We start from the raw sequence: 23,553 nt of genomic DNA on the forward strand, positions 1-23,553 counted from the left end.
CCACATCCTGAAGCCTCCTTTGTTGTAAGTCAATTTCCAATTGCCTTGTCCATTTCTTTTCACGAGTCATCTGCCAGGGAGGTTGAAAGGGTGTCAGTGATGTATCCCTGGGGAGGTGATGCGTTGTTTTGGCTTGGGGAAAAGCACTGTCGACCCACGCCACAGGCACCCACGCATGTTAAATACTTCCCAGCTGATATTTTGTTACCCAGTGTTACAGTCTGTGATTTTCAGTGAAAAAAAAAAAAAAAAAAGATTCGTCAAACAGTACTTTTGAAGATCTGGAAAGCATTCTTGATGCCTCAGAAATCTGTTGACGGTCTTCTACCATCATCAATCCACTAAGCATTCTCTGCTTTACACAAGGCTCTTTTTTATGTAGCAAGGAAGATAATGCTTTTCCTCGAGTCCAAAGGGCCTCATCTCACTTTATCTTCTAAACAAAGCTTAGTGAGGTTTTACTACCATTCCTTCTATTGACTTGCTGTTGATGTTTTTCTTTTAACTTGATGTTTTCCTCCCAAAGTTCTATTTGGCTGGATAGGAGGTTTTAATGCTTTTTCTGGCCTGCCTTAAAAAGCTTTACCTCTTCAAAAGTTCTGGCTTAGAAGTTAAATAGGAACTTTGCTCTTTATTCATTTTCATATAATGCCTCCATCACAGATTGACAAATTTCAAGGTATTCGCTTTGAAGAAACTTGAGTGTAGTTGTAAAAACATTTGCAGTGTACTTAAAATGTGCTGAATATTCCATTTCTCAGTGGAAAATAGGATTTAAACATGGTTTTCTTTTGTTGGATAAAAAGAATAACTCGAAATAAATCTGAAATGTTAAATATGTTGGGCATAGTACCAGTATGATTGTTTTATGTTTTTCTGATCACCCCTTAATAGCTCTGTGAGCTAATTTTGCCCCTCCAGTGTCACAGTGAGAAAATCAACATTTCATAGATCTTGAAAATAAATTAGGGACGGTGAACTAATTTGGCCAAGAACACTCAGCCATTTAGTGTTTTGCCAGAATTAGACTTTAGACCAGGTGTTTCTACCATTAGGCCTGGTGTTACTGTTTAAAGGATTCGTACACATGTCTGCCCTTTAGCAATAAAATAAGCAGCCTGTCCACATGGTAAGCAGAGTCAGGTTTGTATATGATGAGAAGAGCAGGGTCTGAGCACAAAGCCCTAATAGCTATGAAATCTTAGGTAACTGATCCTTAGGTCTTCAAGTTCCTCGGTTTCCTTATCTGCAAAATAAAGAAAATAATACTTGAGTTGACCAAAAATTCTGTTTCAGTTTTTCCATAACATCTATGGAAAAAAACGAATGAACTTCTTGGCCAACACAGCAGAATCTGCTACGTAGAATTCTCATAAAGATTGAATAAACTGATACATTTAAAGAACTGAAAAGAGTGTCCAGCTAAGTCACTTCATTCGTGTCTGACTCTTTGTGACCCTGTGGACTGTAGCCCACCAGGCTCCTCTGTCCATGGAATTCTACAGGCAAGAATACTGGAGTGGGTTGCCATTCCCATCTGCAGGGGATCTTCCCAACCCAGGGACCAAACCTGGGTCTTCTGCATTGCAGGTGAATTCTTTAACCTTTTGAACCACCAGGGAAATCCAAAACGAGTGTCAGTGTATAACAAATATTCATCATTTTTAGTGTGTAAATAATCAGTGTGTCAGAGAAGGCCATGGCACCCCACTCCAGTACTCTTGCCTGGAAAAACCCATGGATGGAGGAGCCTGGTAAGCTGCAGTCCATGGAGTTGCGAAGAGTCGGACACGACTGAAGTGACTTAGCACGACACTCTTTTCAGTTCTTTAAATGTATCAGTTTATTCAGTCTTTAGGAGAATTCTACATAGCAGATTCTGTTGTGTTGGCCAAGAAGTTCATTCGTTGCAATTTGTTGCAAGTTCGTTCAGTAGCAGTCAGTGCGTAAATCCTAAAATCAAGTAAATAGAAAAATTCTGAAACTGATAGACAATATGTAAGCTCCTATACAAACTGAGGAAATTAACGGAGTTAACTCACTCAGAAGGAACTTCTTAGGGAAGCTTTCTGGGGAAGGCGAGGTGTATTTTAGCTTCTGAGTTTGCACCGTCTGTGTGTCAGCTTCTGCTGAGTCCCCACTCCCTGTCTGATCCCCCCATCACTGTGTACTCCAAAGACCCAACAAATACCAACTGCACTCAACAACCAACACAAAGAGGAGAAAAGGAGGTGAAGAGCGACAAAATGGGCTCAGTCCCAAGTTATCAGAGATATTTTCCTTTCTCTTCCCACTGCTCCAATGCGTGGTGCCTGAAAGCTCCTCATTAAAATTATTTCAGTCTAAGAGAAAGACTTGACTTATTTTGCTTCCTTCAGTTTATCAGGAGCCCTTGAGGGGTGGATCTGGGTCACTTTTCTGTATTTCCAAATATCTGGTATGTTTGGTAGAACACGGTACATGCTAAGCAGACGCTTCCTGAGTGCAGCAATGACCAGTGTTCTTTATTTATGGAATTAATGGAAAGGTAACATGGATGGGGGATGAGTGCATGAAAAAGAGGTAAGAACTTGGGTTGGTAGTGGACAAAGGGGCATAGAAAGGGCGCAAGGACAAACTCTGTTTCTCAAAGTTGTGAACATAGCTTTATTGTTATTGTGGTTTTTGCTGTTGTAACACCTAGGTGGCACTAGTGGTAAGAACCCACCTGCCAGTGCAGGAGACAGAAGAGACACGGCTGGATCCCTGGGTCGGGAAGCTCCCCTGGAGGAGGGCATGGCAACCCACTCCTGTGTTCTTGCCTGGAGAATCCCATGGACAGAGGAGCCTGGTGGGCTACAGTCCATGGGGTCGCAAAGAGTGAGACATGATTGAAGTGACTTAGCACACAGCACACACATTGTTATTATACCCACTTTCTGATTTCTGCTAGGTCCATCCCAGTTTCTTTTAGTCCCCTTAGCACGATGGTTATTTTCAAAACTAATTATTGCAAAATTTCATTTAATCAAATAAAACTCACTGCCATCATTATGATACCATCATTATGGATACCTGAGGGCACATCATCCATCAGAAATCCTGGTGGGTGTTGGCGAGTTCATGGAGGTGCTCAGCCTTGTCCAGAGAGTCCCCTCGCCAGGGATCTGTGGATGCAATGTGTCTCCACACCAGCCGGAGTCTTGCTTCTTTAGATCCATCATTTTCAAAGTTGGAAACAGAAATGCAGAACAGTGGCCAATCTTGGTTGTTCTTGTAGGTAACTGTTTGCTGGACCTACCACGCAAACAGATTCCAGGGCCTGAGGAGCTCCCGGGCCAGACCTACGATGCCAGCCAGCAGTGCAACCTGACCTTCGGACCAGAGTACTCGGTGTGTCCGGGCATGGACGTGTGTGCCCGCCTCTGGTGTGCCGTGGTGCGCCAGGGCCAAATGGTGTGTCTGACCAAGAAGCTGCCGGCCGTGGAAGGAACGCCATGTGGGAAAGGGAGGATCTGCCTGCAGGGCAAGTGTGTGGACAAAACCAAGAAAAAATATTACTCGGTAATTGCTTTTCTTGTCATGCAAGCCCCGGAGCCTCAAGGGCTGAAGTACATTCCTGTGACATATGGAGGGGACTGTCCCCAAAAAGCTCTGTTTCCTAGTTAAAATATTTTTTCTTGAGGGATCTATTTAACACTTCCTCTTTTACCTGCAGGAGTCATCCTTAGCTGTCAATTACTGGAGAAAATGTCAGTCTCGGGTTATACCCAGTAATAAATAAGTAGAGAGCCCAGATTCTGTCTCATTGAGACCACAAGTAGGGCCCCTAAGTCACCACTTGGGAGTTTGCTTTCAAACTGCTCTTCAAATTATTGGAACACATTTGTTTAAATTCAGGAAGGGAATCATAGGAGAGCTGACAGATGGTCCTCAGGCATACTTGGTCAGCTCCAAAATGGTCCTGTTACCCCTCATGGTGTGCCTGCTGCATACTTAGTCACTCAGTCCTGTCCGACTCTGTGCAAACCCATGGACTACAACCCGCTAAGCTCCTCTGTCCATGGGATTCTCCAGGGAACCCACTGGAGTGGGTTGCCATTTCGTTCCTCAGGCGGTCTTCCCAACCCACGGATCAAACCTGGGCCTCCCACCTTGCAGACGGATTCTTTAACCATCTGAGGCAATAGCAAGTCATCTAACGTCAGGAACTAAAGTAGCCACACCTGCTCCAGGAAGGCACTGGACCTCCCTCTCTGTACACCCAGTCCAGCTTCAGGTCAGCTCCCACCACCTTCATTGTCAAGCAAAGCCCTGGTTCCTTCTCACTTGCAACCAGAGAAGGCAATGGCAACCCACTCCAGTACTCTTGCCTGAAGAATCCCAGGGACAGAGGAGCCTAGTGGGCTGCTGTCTATGGGGTCTCACAGAGTCAGACATGACTGAAGCGACTTAGCAGCAGCAGCAGCACTTGCAACATTTTCAGAGTCCCTGGAAGACCTTTGCTATGTGCTCATTGCTTGTTCCTTTCAAGGCTTACCACCCAAGCTACCAGTCTCAGATACCCTGACACAGACACCATGAACCATGCAACCAGAGGAGGTTCTTCAAGAATGTCCTTGACAAAAGAGTTACTAATATTTTTCTTTTGGCGTCTCGGCTTCCTGCTGCAGTGTTTCCAGAGGAATCAACCTGGGATGTCATAACAGGGCTCTTCATTCCCTGTGGTGTTGGTCCATGTGATTGGGTACTGTTAGTATCTGTCCTGTTTCCTTTCTACTGGGTGTTATGAAGCCAAGCTTGGGTCAGATATGTTTACATGTGACAGATGGGCTGTGTGATGTCTGCAAAGGGACTGCAGAACTTGAGCGCTCAAGAGGGAGAAACGATGGGAGAGTAATGAACCTGGGATCATGCAGCTTCTTTAGCATCACACAGTTCTTTAAAGATGCAGAGTCAGAGTGGATACGAAGTGAACCATGATTCGGTGGTGACTGTCAGAAATACACAGAAGGTCCTTGCAGCGTGCTCAGTACTTCAGGTGAAGTACTCAAACCCTCTGGGCTTCTCAGGTGGCTCAGTGGTAAAGAATGCCCCTACCAGTGCAGGAGATGCAGAAGACACAGGTTTGATCCCTGAGTCAGGAAGATGCCCTGGAGGAGGAAATGGCAACCCACCCCAGTATTCTTGCCTGAATAATCCCATGGACAGAGGAGCCTGTGGTGGGCTACAGTCCATGGGGTCACAAAGAGTTGAACAAGAATGAGTGACCAAGCACACACCCATTCAGATCCTCTAGTGCTGGGGGGCAGGGGGCCGAAAAGGTGGATTGTTTAGAATTGGAATCACGTTGCAACTTTAGAGTGTTCAACATCTGTGACCATGTTAAACTCAGAGATGATCTTGTTTTACCTGCGATGAGATTTCCACCGAGTCATTGCATGCAAGTGATTTCTAAATGTACATTTTGAAAATTGTCCACCCTTCTGAGTAAAATATCTCCTGTTTTCTATTTTAGACATCAAGCCACGGCAACTGGGGGTCCTGGGGGTCCTGGGGCCAGTGTTCTCGCTCTTGTGGGGGCGGAGTGCAGTTTGCCTACCGCCACTGCAATAACCCAGCGCCCAGGAACCACGGCCGCTACTGCACGGGAAAGAGGGCTGTCTACCGCTCGTGCAGCGTCACGCCCTGCCCTGCTAACGGTACGCTGCTCCCAAGTGTCAGCAACGACCATATGTGAAGCATAGTTTGTATTCTGGGGCTTCTTTGGTGGCTCAGTGGTAAAGAGTCTGCCTGCCTATCCAGGAGACATGGGTTCAATTCCTGGGTCAGAAAGATCCCCTGGAGAAGGGAATGGCTCCAGTATTCTTGCCTGGGAAATCCTCTGGACAGAGGAGCCTGGTGGGCTACAGTTCATGGGGTTGCAAAAGAGCCAGGCAGGACTTGGCAACTAGACAACAACGATTTCATTCTAGCAGTCGTCAACAGGAGAGACTGAAGAAATATTCTGTTAATCTTCTTCTGCACTGTTCCACGAGTGTGTAAATCAGGTACAAATACATGAGTGGTTTTTAAATTATTATCATAAACAGTTGAGTATTCTAGGAGTAGGAAAAAATAATTGCTTGTGGATAAAAATCCTTCAACGCTGGTATGTCAAGAGACTGTAGAAAAAAAAGATTTAGCATCTTCTCCTTGAGAGTATTTACATGAATAAGAACGTATCTGAGTTTCAGAACAGAGTAATAATGTGCTTTTTTTAAATTTTTAGATAAATCTTTTCGTCATGAGCAGTGTGAGGCCAAAAATGGATATCAGTCTGATGCAAAAGGAGTCAAAACGTTTGTGGAATGGGTTCCCAAATATGCCGGTGTCTTGCCCGGAGACGTGTGCAAACTGACCTGCAGAGCTAAGGGCACTGGCTACTACGTGGTGTTTTCTCCAAAGGTAACTGCTCACAGACCATCCAGAAACAGTGGGTGCCCTTGGCGGAAATTATTTGGTAGAATGGAGGCTGCACATACCAAATGTAAACAGTCATTATTTGAGGGGTGGCTAGATTTTGGAAGGTTTTATTTTCACCTCTGTAATTTCTGTGTTTTCAAACTTGCTACAATGAATCAAAAGGATTTTGTAAACAGGACAAGTAAATGTTTTAAAAGCTATTTTTTGAAAAAGTGTAACTCTGTCAAGAAGATGAGTTGTGACCTTAACTTCAAAATAGTATTCCTTAGGTACATTTATAATTTGTCGTGTCTGACTCTTTGCAACCCCATGGACTGTAGCCCATCAGGCTCCTCTGTCCATGGGATCCCCAAGAATACTAGAGTGTGTTGCCATGTCCTTCTCCAGAGGATCTTCCCTACCAAGGGTTCAAACTTGCATCTCCTACACTGGCAGGCAGATTCTCTACCACTGAGCCACCTGGGAAGCAAAGATAAATATAAAGGATACTTAAAGTTTGTATTCCCTACTAGATGGAATGACTGCTTCTCAAAAGAATACTTTTTTCATATTTTTAGCACAAATTATATTTGTAAAGGGGACTATAAAACAAGAAAGTTTTCTATTTTTCTATGTTTTATTGAAGAATTCCATTGGTGATTCACGAAGCAGGATGTCAACATCATTATCCCTGACCGAGACTTTAAAATGTCCTGCACTTTTAATATGAATCAATGTCCTTCTAGATATACACATAATAATTTATGTATGTGAAATTATCCTTTATTTTCCAAAGAAGAGCATTTTCTAAATTACTGAAGTTTCAGTTCTCACAATCAACATTATGCAATGGCTTCAGATACTGTTTATCTAATTTGTAAATAGATGTGATATTTAAAACCACCTCTGTAACAGATCTTCAGATATTTATGACATATTATTGAAAAATAAGTTAATGTCCCAGTTATGTACATTTTAAAACATTTCATCTTTTATTGCAAAATATTACATTTTCTTTAAAAAATATTATATAAAAAATAAAAGCAAAAACCATCATCTGGAAATATAATCATCCAGAGAGTTGTTAACCTGTTGAGGAATATCCCACCCCAATTAACACACATCCACATATTCATATACTCACAGACATATATGACAAGAGTTTTGTTTATACACAAATACAAAATATGTACATTTATTTGTATAACTATGTATATTACTTACATGCACAAACCACTAAGAGATCATATATATATACTATTTTATAACTACCTTTTTCAATATATGCTAATTCTTTTTTTCAAAAATATGCTGTCTCTTCCAGTAAGTACTTTTCTCAGACTTCCCCAGACTCATTTTTTTACACAAATTTGTCTCTGTTTGGGGCTTCCCTGGTAGCTCAGTTGCGAACGCTGAGTGGGTTTGATCCCCAGAGGAGGGCATGGCAACCCACTCCAGTATTCTTGCCAGGACCGTCCCATGGACAGAGGAGCCTGCTGGGCCACGGACCATGGGTTTGCAAAGAGCTGGACATGACTGAAGCAACTGAGCATACGTGCTCTCATCTCTATTTCAGCATCTCACCATTTCACACAATAGGGAAGGCTTTCCAACATGACAAGGCTGTGCGTGTCCAGCGTAGATTTTCAGTTTTATGACAGTAATAACAAGTATGCAACCAAAAAGGATGCCCACATTCTTGAGCCTGCCCAAATCCTGCTCTCCCTCTCTCCACACAAGTGACACATACTGGGTGAAATATTCTATCAATAGAAAGACAAGACTACACCATGGGGACTTATCGCAGAACCCAGAAATGAAGATGAGAACCTTGGGTCTCCTAACACATTCAGATTAAGCTCTAGAGAGAAAGAAGAAAGAAAGGGCATAACCCTGATTTATCCCAGTTCTTCTTCCTACCAATACGGCAAAGATTTTCTACTCAACACTCCTGGAAACTATGGCTTTTTTGCGACGGGTGGGGCAGGGAGGGGGGGGCATTGTTTATTTTTCTTTTTTTGGTTGTTTAGTTTCTGATATAAAATCTACTCCAATCAAACTTAAAAGTCCCAAATTAAAACTTGATTTTATCAAAGAAATCATGTACGCAGAGCCAGTATTTCCCACCGCTAAGGTGTTTCTCGTTATTCAGGTGACCGATGGAACAGAATGCAGGCCATACAGCAATTCCGTGTGTGTCCGGGGAAAGTGTGTGCGGACAGGCTGTGATGGCATCATTGGCTCGAAGCTGCAGTATGACAAGTGTGGCGTCTGTGGAGGAGACAACTCCAGTTGCACAAAGGTGGTTGGAACCTTCAATAAAAAAAGGTAATGTGAGAGAACCACCCTTAACTGACCTGAACAAGACTTTCAGTTCAGTCACTCTGTCGTGTCTGACTCTTTGCAACCCCATGGACTACAACACACCAGGCCTCCCTGTCCATCACCAACTCCCAGAGTTTACTCAAACTCATGTCCATTGAGTCAGTGATGCCATCCAACCATCTCATCCTCTGTCGTTCCCTTCTCCTCCTGCCTTCGATCTTTCCCAGCATCAGGATCTTTTCAAATGAGTCAGTTCTTCGCATCACATGACTTTAGACTCTTACAAAATTGATAAAGGAGGACTCATTACATCCTAAGCTATCTGTGGGCATGTTACCCACCAGGGTTCTTGGCCTCCTCCAAGCAACAGAAATTGACTACAGGACATACAAAAAATTCAGGAAAAGCTTTACTGGGGCCCATAAAAGGGGAAGCAAAACAACAAGCAACATGTTCCCTTGTTTGCTCGCTCCCCTGAGGAGGGAGAGCTCATTCTTTATACGGGATGAGGGTAGAAAGGGGGACCTAGGTATTTTGCCCACCCTTCTGGTGGTATGACTCAGAGGGTAAAGAATCTGCTTGCAATTCGGGAGACCACAGGTTCTATCCCTGGGTTGGGAAGATGCCCTGGAGAAGAGGGAATGGTTACCCACTCCAGTGTTCTTGCCTGGAGAATTCCATGGACAGAGGAGGTTGGTGGGCTATAGTCCATAGAGTTGCAGAGAGTTGGATGCCACTGAGCAACTAACGCTTTCACTTTCTGGTGGTGTTGAGTGAAGGGGGGCAGGCACAGTACCCTGCTTTTTGCTCCATGCTCTTCAAAAGTGGCAGTTGGGTTTTTTGATCTCTTCGTATTTTGGGGGCCCAGAATTTGCCCCAGCTACACACAGTCAATCACACATGCAGTTAATTTTTAACCCCATACAGTTTCTGTGAGTTTTGTTGCTGGAGGAGAGGTATGTCCGGGTACAAGCATTGCAGCGCTGCAGCAAAGCGTCCCAGGTCCCAGGCCCATCTCAGAGGAGGTTTGGCCAGCCTCCCCTTATTAATGCTTTATGAATATGAGAAGGGAAGGCAAGGACGTGAAACGGATCCCGACTGGAAACTTGTGGCACCTCTCAAAGCAGATGGAATCACAATGGCCATGGCTCCAGGTTTTGTAGAGTGTGAAAAAGGCAAAGAAAAAATCTGTGACATTCCACTTGAGCCGTACCTTGCAGATCTGTTATTCCTGAAACACAATTTAGGAAGAGATGACTGGTTTCCATCTTAACTACTTTTTTTTTTTAAACAAACAAATTCTCTTTGGCCTGTATTTTTCTTGAGAAAACATTTCTCAAACCAAAATGTAAGTGATCTGCAGTGGTGTAGAGGGCAAGCCTGTTTTTGAGTGCACTACCCTGGTTTCTATCTACTCTATGAAGCATAATATCTGTTTCCTGCTCCCTCTCATGGTCCTTGATTACACTCTTGCTTTAAAAAATGTAAGTTTAGAAAGTAACCAGTTTCTGGCATGAAATATTATACTCTCAGCTAGGATGACTGAGTCAGCTAAAGAGTCTGCAGGAATGCAGAATTGTTTTTCCTCTTCACCAAGACTATCCTTACGCTATGTGGTATTGGTCAGATGGGGCTTCCCAGCTGCCACAGTGGTAAAGAATCCGCCTGCCAATGTAGGAGATGCCAGAGACACGGGTTTGATCCCTGGGTCAGAAAGATCCCCTGGAGCAGGAAATGGCAACACACTCCAATATTCTTGCCTGAAAAATTCCATGGACAGAGTAGGATTACCGTTCCATGGTAAGCTACAATCCATGAAGTCACAAAGAATCAGACATGACTGAGTGTGCACACACACTCACACACATACATTGATCAGGTACATCTGTATTCTTGATGTATGTGCTATGCTGTCTGTAACTGGAGAGGAATATACAAGCCAAGTCAACAAGAAGCATTTCTTAATACAAATTGCATGCCATGGTAATGTAAAAAAACTAAAAGTAACCCTTGATATGATAAAAAAAATGTATGGCTTGAGAATTTATTCCATATTAAAATATTCATTCCTAATCTTGTTTGCTAGTGATATTATAATTATTCATCTAATGGTGTTGGACCATGTGGGTCAAAAAGCCTGCAAGTCCAATTATATTCTGCATTTCAGTATATTTCAAAGGTGCAGGCACCTTAGAAAAGATCCAGTCTAATGCTTGCTTTATAAATGATGGATTTGGAACTCTAAAGTTTAAGATTTACACAGTTTTACATGACTGAGGAATGCCAAAGTAGAGGCTATAGTTTAAATCATAAAAATAGGATGCACAGGCTATTTGTTAAAAAAAAAAAAAAAAGGAAAGAGAGAGAAAGAGAAAGAGAAAAAAAAAGAAGGAAGGGAAAAAATTCAGAACCGAAAGAGAAATAAAATTATTTTTTAATAGCTTATGTACTATATGCTATGTATTCTTCCTACATCAACTTATAAGACTCTTATAATGCTGCTGCTGCTGCTAAGTCGCTTCAGTCGTGTCCAACTCTGTGCAAGCCTAAGCTAGATTTAGCTTTTAGGTTTTTTATGTGTTTACAGCAAATAAATACGTATTTGCTGTCACACAGAAAGATAAAGGTATTCATGATAGCAACAAGCAGGATGCACCATAAATCCTTGCAAACTGATTTGACCAAGATTAGAATATGTGATGCAAATGATCTGTTTGAGTATCCTGAATAAGTTATCTTGACATAGTTCACTGATAAAAAGGAACACTGATCTTGGAGCTGGAATATTTGCAATCCAGCTCTGACTTAGTAATTCCCTAGTCACATGGTCTCGAGGAATCACTCACCTTCTTTCCTATTAACAGCCTTGAAAGTAAAATGTTTTTATTTTTTAATATAAATTAATTTATTTTAATTGGAGAATGGAAATAATAGTAATTATCTTGCAAATAAATGTTTCTGTGAGGATCAAATGAGATTATGCATATTAAAATATTTCACTAAGTTCAAAAATCTTCAGGAACATGATCCTAATTTTAATTCACTCCTCTCAATTTTCTTCATGTCTCTAAAGGGCAATTCAGTCCTTCTAACTGCCTGGGTCTAAAACTTTGAGCCGTCTTTCACACCTGACGTTCTGTCACACTACACATCCATTCATCTGCAGATCTGCTTAGTCCTACTTCCAAGGTGTGTCCCAGAATCTGGTTGGTTGCCCCTCACCACCAGGAGGACAAGCGCCACCATCCAGTGGTCATCCTCTTGGGCTGTATCAATCCCGCAGTCCTCCCAAGGGTGGCTTCTCAGCCCATGGGTCTTCATGGTCTCTTCTTACCTGAGTCAGACGGTGGCCTTCCTGGGCTCAACTCTTCAGTGGCTGCCAGCTCACTTAGAGTCAGTGTACAAGGCTGTTTTGTAACCTGGGTGATGCCAAAAGCTTTGGTCCTTGCCCTGCTCTGAGTCTCTTCTTCCCTGGCCTCTTCTCTTGTTCTGCTCTAACATCCTGGACTTTCCAACTTCCCAACGCTCTTCAAACAAGGCAGGCAGGAGCATGGGCACTATTTCCTGTGCCTGGAACAGTTTTTGACAATATAACCGATGTTTCCTCTAGAATTCCTTTAAATGTCTGCTAAGTATAACCCCCATCGCCCCCAGGCAGTCACTTCCTTAAATGAATTGGAGGGTCTCTCCCCCTTCCTCCTTGTTCCACTGTCTTCTTACTCTCCTCTCTTCTCCTCAGCTATTATCAACAGATATAGTCACATAATTTTGTTTGGGGATCTAACTCCCCCATGCCTGCTAGAATGTCACTTCCATGACAGCATGTGTAGTATGTAAGAATGCATGTATTCCTTCATGGCAGGTGCTCTTCCTAGTACTATGGAGAAAGCCCTGGACACAAGAAGATTCCCTTTGCAGATAGGTTCATCTGTACCATTTTTCTAGATTCCACATATATGCGTTAATATAATATTTGTTTTTCTCTTTCTGACTCCATTCTGTATAGACTCACTAGGTCCATCCACGTCTCTGCATAGGGCACAATTTTGTCCCTTTATATGGCTGAGTGATATTCCTTTATATATAGGTACCACATCTTCTTGATTCATTCCTCTGGACATTTAGGTTGCTCCCATGTCCTAAATAGGAAGGAAATCCAAAAAAAAAGGGGATATTTGTATAAAGAAGAAAGAAGATTCCTTGCCCTGCCATCCACACTTCATACTTCATACTTACATGAAAACAGCTGCATTCAGTCATGGTGACCAAGGAAACTGGTTCATGCCCAGAGTTTAAATGACACCAATCAGGGTGAAGGAAAACAAATAAGGAATAAAAGGAAATCCTATTTTACTGAAGCATCAAGAAATCAGCACACGAATCTTCATACTGCCCAGTGCCTTGAGCTACTCAGTCTGGAGACCTGCACGGGGCTGAGTTCCCAGTGATTCTCATGAGTATGAGTCAGACTCCAAGAACAAGGATTAAAAAAAAAGTCTGTGCTGTCTGTTTCTCTCAACTGACATTCTTTACTTTCTTGACCCTCTGTTTGGTATCACTTAAACTCTGAACATCACCAGAACATATTTTCATTTAACTGTTAGTAAGTTCAGCTGATTGAGCTAAGGGTTCCATGCACAGAGATGTGGTGAAAGGAGCAGAAATTGGGAGTCCAATGTCCTAGCACTGCCACTGGTTAACTCTAGTGAACTTGGGCAAATTACTTTAATACATCTTCCCCGATGATAGGCTTTTTTTTTTTTTCGAACATGTATTTGAGTTTTGTTTAGATTTAGCAGTGTAATTCATTTACACATTGAATTTTTCTGCTTTCCCTTTTTTAAAATTTATTTGTTTTTAATTGAAGGATACTTGCTTTATAGTATTATGTTGGTTTCTGCCAACTATCAACATGAATCAGCCATGAGTAGACATATGTCCCCTCCCTCTTGAACCTCCCTCACCATCCCACCCGTCTAGGTTGTTACAGAGCCCCAGCTGGAGTTCCCTGAGTCATACAGCAAATTCCCATTGACTAGCTATTTTACACATGGTAATGTATGATTTTGTTGTTGTTGTTGTTCAGTCACTAAGTCATGTCCAACTGTTTGCGACCCCATGGACTGTAGCACACCAGGCTCCCCTTTCCTTCGTTATCTCCCGGAGTTTGCTCAGATTCATGCCCACTGAGTTGGTGATTCTAACCATCTCATCCTCTGCCGCCCCCTTCTCCTTTTGCCTTCAGTCTTTCTCAGCATCAGAGTCTTTTCCAATGAGTCAGCTCTTCTCATCAGGCGGCCAAAATATTGGAGCTTCAGCTTCACCATTTGTCCTTCCAATGAACATTAAGGATTGATTTCCTTTCAGATTGACTGGTTAGATCTGCTTTCAGTCCAAGGGACTCAAGAGTCTTCTTCAGCACTGCAGTTTGAAAGCATCAGTTCTTTGGCGCTCAGCCTTCTTTATGGTCCAACTCTCACATCCATACATGACTACTGGAAAAACCATAGCTTTGACTAGATGGACCTTTGTCGGCAAAGTGATGTCTCTGCTTTTTAATATACTGTCTAGGTTTGTCATAGCTTTTCTTCCAAGGAGCAAACATCTTTTAATTTCATGGCTGTAGTCACTGTCGACAGTGATTTTGGTGCCCCCCCAAATAAATTCTGTCACTGCTTCCACTTTTTCCCCTTCTATTTTCCATGAAATTATGAGACCAGATGCCATGATCTTCATTTTTTTAATGTTGAGTTTTAAGCCAGCTTTTTCACTCTCCTCTTTCACCCTCATCAAGGCTTTTTAGGTAAGATGGAATATTTTTCTCCTGGCTTTGTTTGAAGCCATTGTAGAAACATCTCATCTCTTACTATTAGACACTTAAAAAAAAAAAGAAAGATCCTGTAACAGAATCTAATCCAAAATGTACTACGTAAATAAAGTTAATAAACCAAATTGAATAGGTAAACCATATCATCAGCATTGCATCTCCTCTCTTCAAGACAGTAAGAAGTTCTGCCACCTGCCTGGCCATCACTGTAGATCAGATGCCCAGTACAAAGGGGCCTTCCTGGGACTAAGCCTTCTTTTCAACTCAGAGGAAATGCCTGAGTGGGAAACACACTTGCATTTTCCATATATGGATCAGTTGCCCCATATCCTCTAAACTTGAGTAAGAATTTGAAAGTAAATAAGTAAATTTCATACACATTAGTCAAACTGCACACGCAAATTATTTGTTTATATTTAAATAGCTAGGAACCTAAACATATGGAGACACTAGTATAATTACTTAGAGAGACAAAGATTTTGGCAAAAGATGCCTCCCCTGCACTGTTGTAATGCCTTGGTGCTCAGCTAACTTTCATCCTAGCCTTTTCTGCAAACCTATGGGTATCAGAGATACTTATACCTTTGCCCACTTTCCTGAGCAGAAGATGGATCGTTAGAAATCTATCTCATTTATTGCTCATCATAAAAGCCTCAGTCAGTCCACCATAAAGTTTTGCAAACCCTAGTAATTCTGGGAAATTTGCTAAGGCATTAATGTTTCTTTCTTTCCCCCCTTTTGATACCAGTAAGCTGTGGTTACTCAGTTACAGAATTTTATGTTTTATTTTCTGTCCTGCCCCAGCAAATCTAGAGTGTTAGGTAGAAACAGAATCAGAGCCTCTCTGCTGCCTCTGGTCTAACAAATAATTAAGCCCATGGTTTCTCAATTAGTATGCACATTTGAACAGTGGGGGAAACTCCAAAAGTACTGCTCCTTCTGACCCAAAGATGAGGATTTAACTGCCCTGGATTCATATTTGCAGGCTTTGAACTTTTTCAAAGATCCCCCTGTGATCTTAATGTGTATACAAGCTTGAGGAATGTTAATTGAAAGATTTCTGTGAGATTAATTGAGGGTAGGTTTGTGTTGGTTTCTGTTTACCTGTATCCCATTTTGTGCCAGAAAGAACATAGAATAGCTTTGTAAATTTTGAACATCATAATAAAAATGTATACAGGACATCCCTTCATGGTTTAGTGGTTAAGACTGCGCTGTCACTGCAGGGGGCAGAGGTTCAATCCCTGATCAGGGAACTGCAATCCCTCATGACTCATGGTGTGGCCAAAAATAATGAGAAAATTTTAAAAATAAAAAAAAATCCTGTTGTTTAAAGAAATGTATACCATATAATAGTCTAACTATAATTTTATCTTGTTACAAGAAAACCAACGTTTGAAACTAATTTTAAGCTTTAATAAATTGAAAATTTTAAATTTTAATACACTAAAACTGCACTAAGATAAGGTGATGTGCAAATGTTAATCATTCAGTTAGTGTCTGACTCTTTGTCACACCGTGGACTGTGACCCACCAGGCTCCTCTCTCCATGGAATTCTCCAGGCAAGAATATTGGAGTGTGTATCCATTCCCTTTTCTCCATTCCCTTCGATACCCACCCAGGGATGAAACCCCGGTCTTCCACACTTTTAGAGAAATTCTGTTTGTGCATCTATTTGTTAAGTCTCTTACTTATTTTTTTTTCCTTCCTCCCCCCTCCCCCCCCCCCCTGCCCCCACCTCCTCCCCCCTCCCCACCCCGGCCCCTTTCCTTCTCTCTCCCGTGCCCGACATCCCTGCTTCCAGTAAGGGTTACACTGACGTCGTGAGGATCCCCGAAGGGGCGACTCACATAAAAGTCCGCCAGTTCAAGGCTAAAGACCAGACCAGATTCACTGCCTACTTAGCCCTGAAGAAGAAAAACGGTGAGTACCTGATCAATGGCAAGTACATGATCTCCACTTCGGAAACCATCATCGACATCAACGGGACCGTTATGAACTACAGCGGTTGGAGCCATAGGGACGACTTCTTGCACGGGATGGGCTACTCGGCCACCAAGGAAATTCTCATTGTGCAGATTCTTGCCACAGACCCCACGAAAGCCCTTGATGTCCGCTACAGCTTCTTCGTTCCCAAGAAGTCCGCTCCAAAAGCAAACTCTGTCACCAGCCAGGGCAGCAATAAAGTGGGCTCGCCCACCCCGCAGCTGCAGTGGGTGACAGGCCCCTGGCTTGCCTGTTCACGAACCTGTGACACGGGCTGGCACACCAGGACGGTGCAGTGCCAGGACGGGAATCGGAAGCTGGCGAAGGGATGTCTCCTCTCGCAGAGGCCTTCCGCCTTTAAGCAGTGTTTGCTGAAGAAGTGTTAGCCCTGTGGTTACAACCGTCTGCCGGGACGACTGAAAGGATGGCTCGTGGATGCTGGCGTGGCGAACACAGGGTCCACCTAAAGCGCAGAAAGTCACACCCTGCGATGTCATTGTCAACGAGGAGTCCAATTATGGGCAGAATCTGCCCTCAGCGACCAAAATGAAGGTGTGCACTGCTTCGTGGGACAGTGGTGACCTTGGAACGTGGAAACACTTGCGAGTTCTTGAACATCCCCTGGGCCAAGGAGATTGCAGAAACATGGATGAATGTAGAATCAGGGGACATTCGAAGATGGCAGAGCAGTCTCTCCCTCGTCACCTACCTCTTATAGAATGTCTTCAAAGGCATCATAATCATTTTCATGCATATTATTTACACAGCAGCTTATTTTTATTGTTTGTAAATACATTCTTCCTTGGTATGTCACTTTATATCACTTGGTTCTATTAAAATATATATATATATATATTTCTATAAAAAAAAAGAGTATTTGACCAAAGTAGGTCTGCAGCTATTTCCACTCTTTCCAGTTTCCAGAAAGAGCTGTGGATGTTTTACTGGAAATTAAGAACTTGCTGCTGTTTTAAAAAGAGTTAGTTATACGTTCAGACTAAGGGAGATATAATTTTTGTCAAAAACCATTTTGACAGCAAGCATCTTCTGAGAAATTCTGAAAAGAAAATAAGGTCTCAGTGTATCTAGTCATTTAAATATACGCAGGGGTCCATTTATTTAAATCACTAACTGCCTGTATTTTTTCAGGCAGCCAGACAAATTAATGTATCATGAGGAGGTAGGAGAAGTGTTTGTGTGTGCATCAGTATTCAAAGGTCTGAAAATTAATTTCCTCCTGTTAGAATTTAAAAGTAAAAACAAACAGAAAATACCTGCTTCACCATATTTTCAAGTTATATTTTCACAACTGCTTTCTCTCTCTGTGGCTCCTATCTGATATCTCACAATATGTCGTATCCATACAGAACACACAGCAAAGTTTTCAATCATGTACAACACTGGTATACCTCTTACCAGCAAGCCTTTATAGTACGTTTTGTTTCCGCTCGTTTGTTTGCTTTGTTCAAGGGTTCTGAACCTATGATGTTTTGGACTTGTTGACTTGGTAGTCAGCCACATGTAGAAGTGGTTATCATTAATGTGGCTAGTACAAAACAAAAAAGAAAAAGGTTAATATTAACAAGACTGTTTCCACACCATGGGCAATAATTCTTTGCATTATTTTTTAAATCCAAGTATACTGATACTGTTAAGATTGTTCCCAGTTAGGAAGCATTTGGTTGTACCAGTGAGTGATGAAATGTGATGGCCTTTGCAAAGTTTGCTCTTATTTCCATAGCCTGTTTAGGTAGATTGTGAGTTGGAATAGTTAGACATGAAAAATTTTTCCAGTTACCTGCATAGAAACTTCATAGGCAATAAACCACATCCCTCTATGCCATGGTTCAGAAAAACTAAAATATTTTATTTTATTTGGTTTTTCTTTGTGAAATAGCACAAACAATTTGCTTTTATGAAATTTTCTAATAATCCTACCAAGTGTGCCCTATTGTTAGAGATTTGCTTATATGGATATTAGGGAACTACTATTTGAGTTTTCTTAAGCTCATGAGAGTTTATTTTTGTCATAACATATTTTTAATATAAAAGAATTATGTAATTGATCTTGCTATAGCACATTCATTTCTGTAGACCAAGGAAATGAATGTCTCTGTGTTTCAAGTATTTTCGCAAGAAATCAAAAGTGTTAACCATCTTTTGGGTTTTTGTAGGCTGACTTTGCTTTAGACGTGGTCCTTTTTCGTAATTAAGAAACAGTGAGATAATGGAGGCCTGTACAAGACTGGTAACCTCCATTTGATGAAGGTACCAGATATGAGGCACTGAAAGCAAACCTGTTCATATCAGTAGAAAAAAATAAAAATAACACTGATCATTTGACTATGCTGAGAGAATTAACAGACCAGCTTTACTTTTTCCAATATTCAAAATAACTTGAATCAAGTAATTCAGCTATGGCAATTTTTTAATCTTTTGTGGTTGTATTGGCAGTAACATTAAAAAATAATTGAAGAGCAAACATGATTGTCTCCTATTCTGCTTCTCCATACTGTATTCATAGATTTTAAAATATGATTTATCAATGATTCCAATTTTCCCCAAATACCGAAGTTTTACACTTCTCGTAGGAGCAATCCTAGAGACTTTAAAATAAATAAACCACTATTCCATGCTTCTATCTAAGGGGTTTTTTAGTTTTGTTTTTTTTTTTTTTTTCTTGCATGGGTATCAGTAGATTGACTAAGGAATGTATGTCTAAACTCCTGAGAAAATATAAACTGGAAACTGAAATTTAGAGAAATGGAGTGTTGGGTAGACACAGAGAATGATGAGCAAAGGGAAAATCCTCACTATATGCAAAGTAATTTAGTTCAGTTTCAAGTTGTGTTATGCCTTTATTTTTTCCGTAGTTGCATCTTGAATTAAGAGTATAAATTTCCTAAAAAAAAAAAAAAAAGAGTTTAAAAGAGTTTGTCTGAAAATGCTCAGGTTAGTAAGAATCTAATCACACTCACAAAACTAAACACTCCAGATTGTTTCAGTAGCTAAAAGGGAGCCCCAAACAATAAAACATTTATTTCTTCTGGAACAGAAAATGTCAAATGAAGCCCTACCTTGTTGTTTAGAGGTTTAAGGACATTGTTTTAATTTATTCAACCAATTCAATTTCCTCTGCCTTCCTGTGGAAACAGTTTAAGCACATTAAGAATGAAGGGGTTAATCACAGACAAAAAAAGTTGCAGCACTGAAAAAAAAAGTAATTTATTGTTTTTGCAACTGGTATGTGAATTTGTGTGATAAAATTATTTATTCTTATTTAACAAAAATATGTGCAAATTCTTCTATATTTAAGATGTTCTGCTGTTGTCCTACTTTTTAATTTATGCTTCATGTTTGTGTATAAAGTACACTTTGTGAGTTTACATAATATATGGCACTGGTTGCTTTTGTATTTTTTTTTTACTGAAAGCTTTCTGTGTGAAACAGGTGTATATGTGTATATTCCTCATGTATTCTTATTCTGATACTGTCCCTTTCCTTTCTAAGGACATTTTAAGTTTAATCTTCCGTGACTAGTAGTGTTCATCACTTGTAGTTATGTTAACAGGTCTTTGGGTTCCTAATCTTCCCAAACCTCAGCTAAGAAACACATTTATTCAAGGAACTAAAGTCTAAATTTAAAACTAAAGTATATAGGTAGCATGGAAGCTTCGAGTAGAATCTAAGACAATTCAGAATCAGGTCCATACCCTTTCACTGACAAACTTGGACAAGGAGCAGTTGATATATCACAACCTCCAAATAATATCAGTGATAATAAAGCAAAATAATGCCTTCTGCTGCTTTAGAAACCCTTCTTAACATTAATATCATTTCCTTTCAGCATATAAATGAGAGTAAACAAATCAGATTTAAATGATTTAGATGTTCATAGTCATAACTGTTTCTGTAGTCACAACTGTTTCTGGATCTCCATTGATATGATATGATGTTTTACTATTACAAGTTAATCTTTTGGAGGGATAATAGGATTTGGGAAAGCACCTTTGGACACACAGTTGATCAGATCAGTCTTTGGTTCTGATGTTTCTCCCCTTGGCTCCTTCATTAACAAGGTCATTTTAATGGTTTAGGAGAGGACAGCAGCCAGATCCAAAGAAGTTCAGGACTTGTGCTATAACTTAGAGTTCACTGTGAAATAAGATAGAACTTAACAACCGCTGGATTTTGCTAATAGTTTATGGCTGAGTATGAAATCTTATCTGCATGATCAGTGACTATTATTAATCTATTAATAGTCAAACTTGAAGTCATAGAAACACCTTATATATATTTTTTAACATTTCAAAGTTACAAAGTAATCTCTGAGTTACTGTTTTATTCTACATGAATGACCTTGACAACAGAAATGGCCATTCAAGTGCAGGGTCAACGAGATCTATCATATAGAAACACAGAAAAGGAACTTTTATGTTTTATCTATTATTTTTCTAATTTGACAACAACCGTAGTTTTAGGTTATCAAACAGGTAGACCAACTAAGTGGGTAAATCAACTAGCCCGCTGAAAAATACAATCTTTCTATTAGCTCCCTGTTAGCATGAACTACGGTGCTTCCTTTGTAGCTCAGCTGGTAAAGAATCTGCCTGCAATGCTGGAGATCTGGGTTTTGATCCCAAGGATAGGAAGATCCCCTGGAGAAGGGAAATACCTAGTCCAGTATTCTGGACCGGAGAATTCCATAGACTGAATAAAATCCATGGAGTCGCAAAGAGTTGGACACGACTGAGTGAGTTTCACTTTCACTTTCACTAGCATGAACTACAGAAATGACTTTTTAAGTTACAGCTCTTAAACACATCAATCTATACTGCATACTGAATGTTCTATTCAATTAATATATGAGAACATATTGAAACACCAACCCATGTATCAGTGATTCAGAAAATGAAAATATACATAGTGTTCAGATCAGGAAAGTATTCCATCTGGCTATCCTATTGCCATGATATCATAGTTGTCAATGCAGATTTTGTAGAAAAGATAAAGGAATGTCTTGTTAGAAAATGTTGGTTTTAAAATGGAATAGGACTGAAATATACATATATATATATATACGTTAACTTACACTCTCTTAATGTTCTCATACTAAAAGTAAGTTTGCTGTCTGTGGTGCATATCTCACATCTCCACCAAGTGGTCCATGTGCACTGCCATAGGTCAAGTGAAAAAAATAAATAATGGCCCATCATCCTATTGCGGGTTCGATCCTTGGGTTGGGAAGATCCCCTGGAGTAGGAAAATGGCAACCCACTCCAGTATTCTTGCCTGGAAAATCCCATGGGCAAAACAGCCTAATGGGCTACAGTCCATGGGGTTGCCAAAGAGTCTGACGTGACTGAGCACACCCACACACATCTTCCTATAAGGCACTGCCACAGCAGAATGATCCAAGTCTAACACTGTGAGGACAACTGTGATTTATAAATAAAACAGGGAATTTTTTTTTTTTTTTTTTACTTTTCCTTTGGCACATCCAGTGAACAATTGCAATCTTTGTCAAGGTGCTAGCACTTTCAGTGACCCAACTGCCAAACGCAGTATTTCTGAGTTACTATTTTATTCTACATGATTTCTTGGTCTACAAGAAAGAAAGAGCTCTTTAAGTCTTTTTGTCAAGGCTGGGCACAACTTGATAATCAAAGTTTGGGAAATTGTACCTAATGGTCATTCAGATTGGCAGGGTTTAGTGACAGAAGCTCCATGTCCATTGAGGATATTTAAGGTGACATCCACACTTGAAAAGCATCAGGTCACCATAGCCCAGTTTTAGATGAGTCACATTCCATCATGTACTAAGCCATCAGCATTCCTTTCAAACAAACTTGTTTCAAGTTTCTTATACACAGAGAAACTTTTGTGTATATTTGGCTGGACTTCAAGTTTTGCAGTATTTTAGGTCTGTACACTTGGCTACTCTATCTCCATCTTTTCTGTAACAATTCACAACGTATTAGAAACATTTCACCCCATGCTGAGTATATCTAAAATAGAGTGTCATACTGTGTGACTTTGTGAAACTAGACTTCGGATTAAGAAATTTATATTGTCTCTGGATGGTATTTTTGCATTACACACTCCAGCATAACATAAATGTAGGAGTTGACAAATACTGCTTACATTTTAATAAGCTCGTTCATCAGAGGAAATCATGCATGTGCTTTGTAAACAGACTGCAAATAAGTAAACAGATTTCAGGAATATGTTGGATTTGATATGAGCAGTAGCCACAGATATTTGATTTCTATATTAATGTCTGTGAGTCAAGTCAGGTAATAAACCAAAATAGGTGTAGAACTGATATTTTTAAGTCTTGAAAGATGCTTTCAACACAGAGTAAAATATTGAAGATTTACATGCTGTATACAAGCAGTAAAATGTAAGCTGCTTTTTACTCTCAATTTTCCAGAAGTGATGGCATTTTTTCAGTAAATATAATGCTGTTGGAAAAAAAAAAAAAAGATCTTGGAAAACTAAGACGGGTCTTGTTTACAATGTCTCTTCAGCTTTGGCATATTTCAAACCTGAAACAACTATTGGAAGCATTACTGTGTTTTGTAGCCTACCTTCCACAACAGCTCTGTTATTCAGGTAAACCACTTGAAATGAGATGTTTGGGACCTTTACTGTAATAGTTTTCATTAAGGAACAATATCCTATTTTGTAAAGCATTTCCTTATGTGTGACTTTAAACTGTAAAATTAAACATTGGTTTTGTGGTTTCAGTGGGCATAATAAATGTAAACTGTAAAATAGGTTAAAGTATGTACGGCATATAATGTGTTTTAGAGGTAGAAACTACTGTCTATTTATTCTTAATTTTCTCATAATAGGAATAGGACCAAGCTAGGTCTTAATGAAGCCCCAGGTTCTCTATAATTTCTACCATCTCTCATTCACTTTGGCACAGGCCTTTAATACTTTGTCTATCTTAAACTATAATGACCTTTTGCTTCAAGTTCTTCTT

At 40.5% G+C, this 23,553-nt stretch overlaps 1 protein-coding gene across 1 annotated transcript in view; it reads left to right on the forward strand.

Moving 5' to 3' along the window:
- Positions 1–23,348, forward strand: part of ADAMTS5 (ADAM metallopeptidase with thrombospondin type 1 motif 5) — a 57,125-nt gene extending 33,777 nt beyond the window's left edge. The window contains exons 4-8 of the mRNA XM_015092381.4: positions 3,260–3,543; positions 5,498–5,681; positions 6,251–6,426; positions 8,576–8,751; positions 16,381–23,348. Coding sequence (XP_014947867.3) covers positions 3,260–3,543; positions 5,498–5,681; positions 6,251–6,426; positions 8,576–8,751; positions 16,381–16,948 — 1,388 coding nt within the window. The 3' untranslated portion in view covers positions 16,949–23,348. The remainder of the gene's footprint in view (positions 1–3,259; positions 3,544–5,497; positions 5,682–6,250; positions 6,427–8,575; positions 8,752–16,380) is intronic.
- Positions 23,349–23,553: the final 205 nt, after the last annotated feature.

The sequence above is a fragment of the Ovis aries genome, chromosome 1 (assembly GCF_016772045.2).
Source record: "Ovis aries strain OAR_USU_Benz2616 breed Rambouillet chromosome 1, ARS-UI_Ramb_v3.0, whole genome shotgun sequence".
Lineage (NCBI taxonomy): Eukaryota > Metazoa > Chordata > Mammalia > Artiodactyla > Bovidae > Ovis > Ovis aries.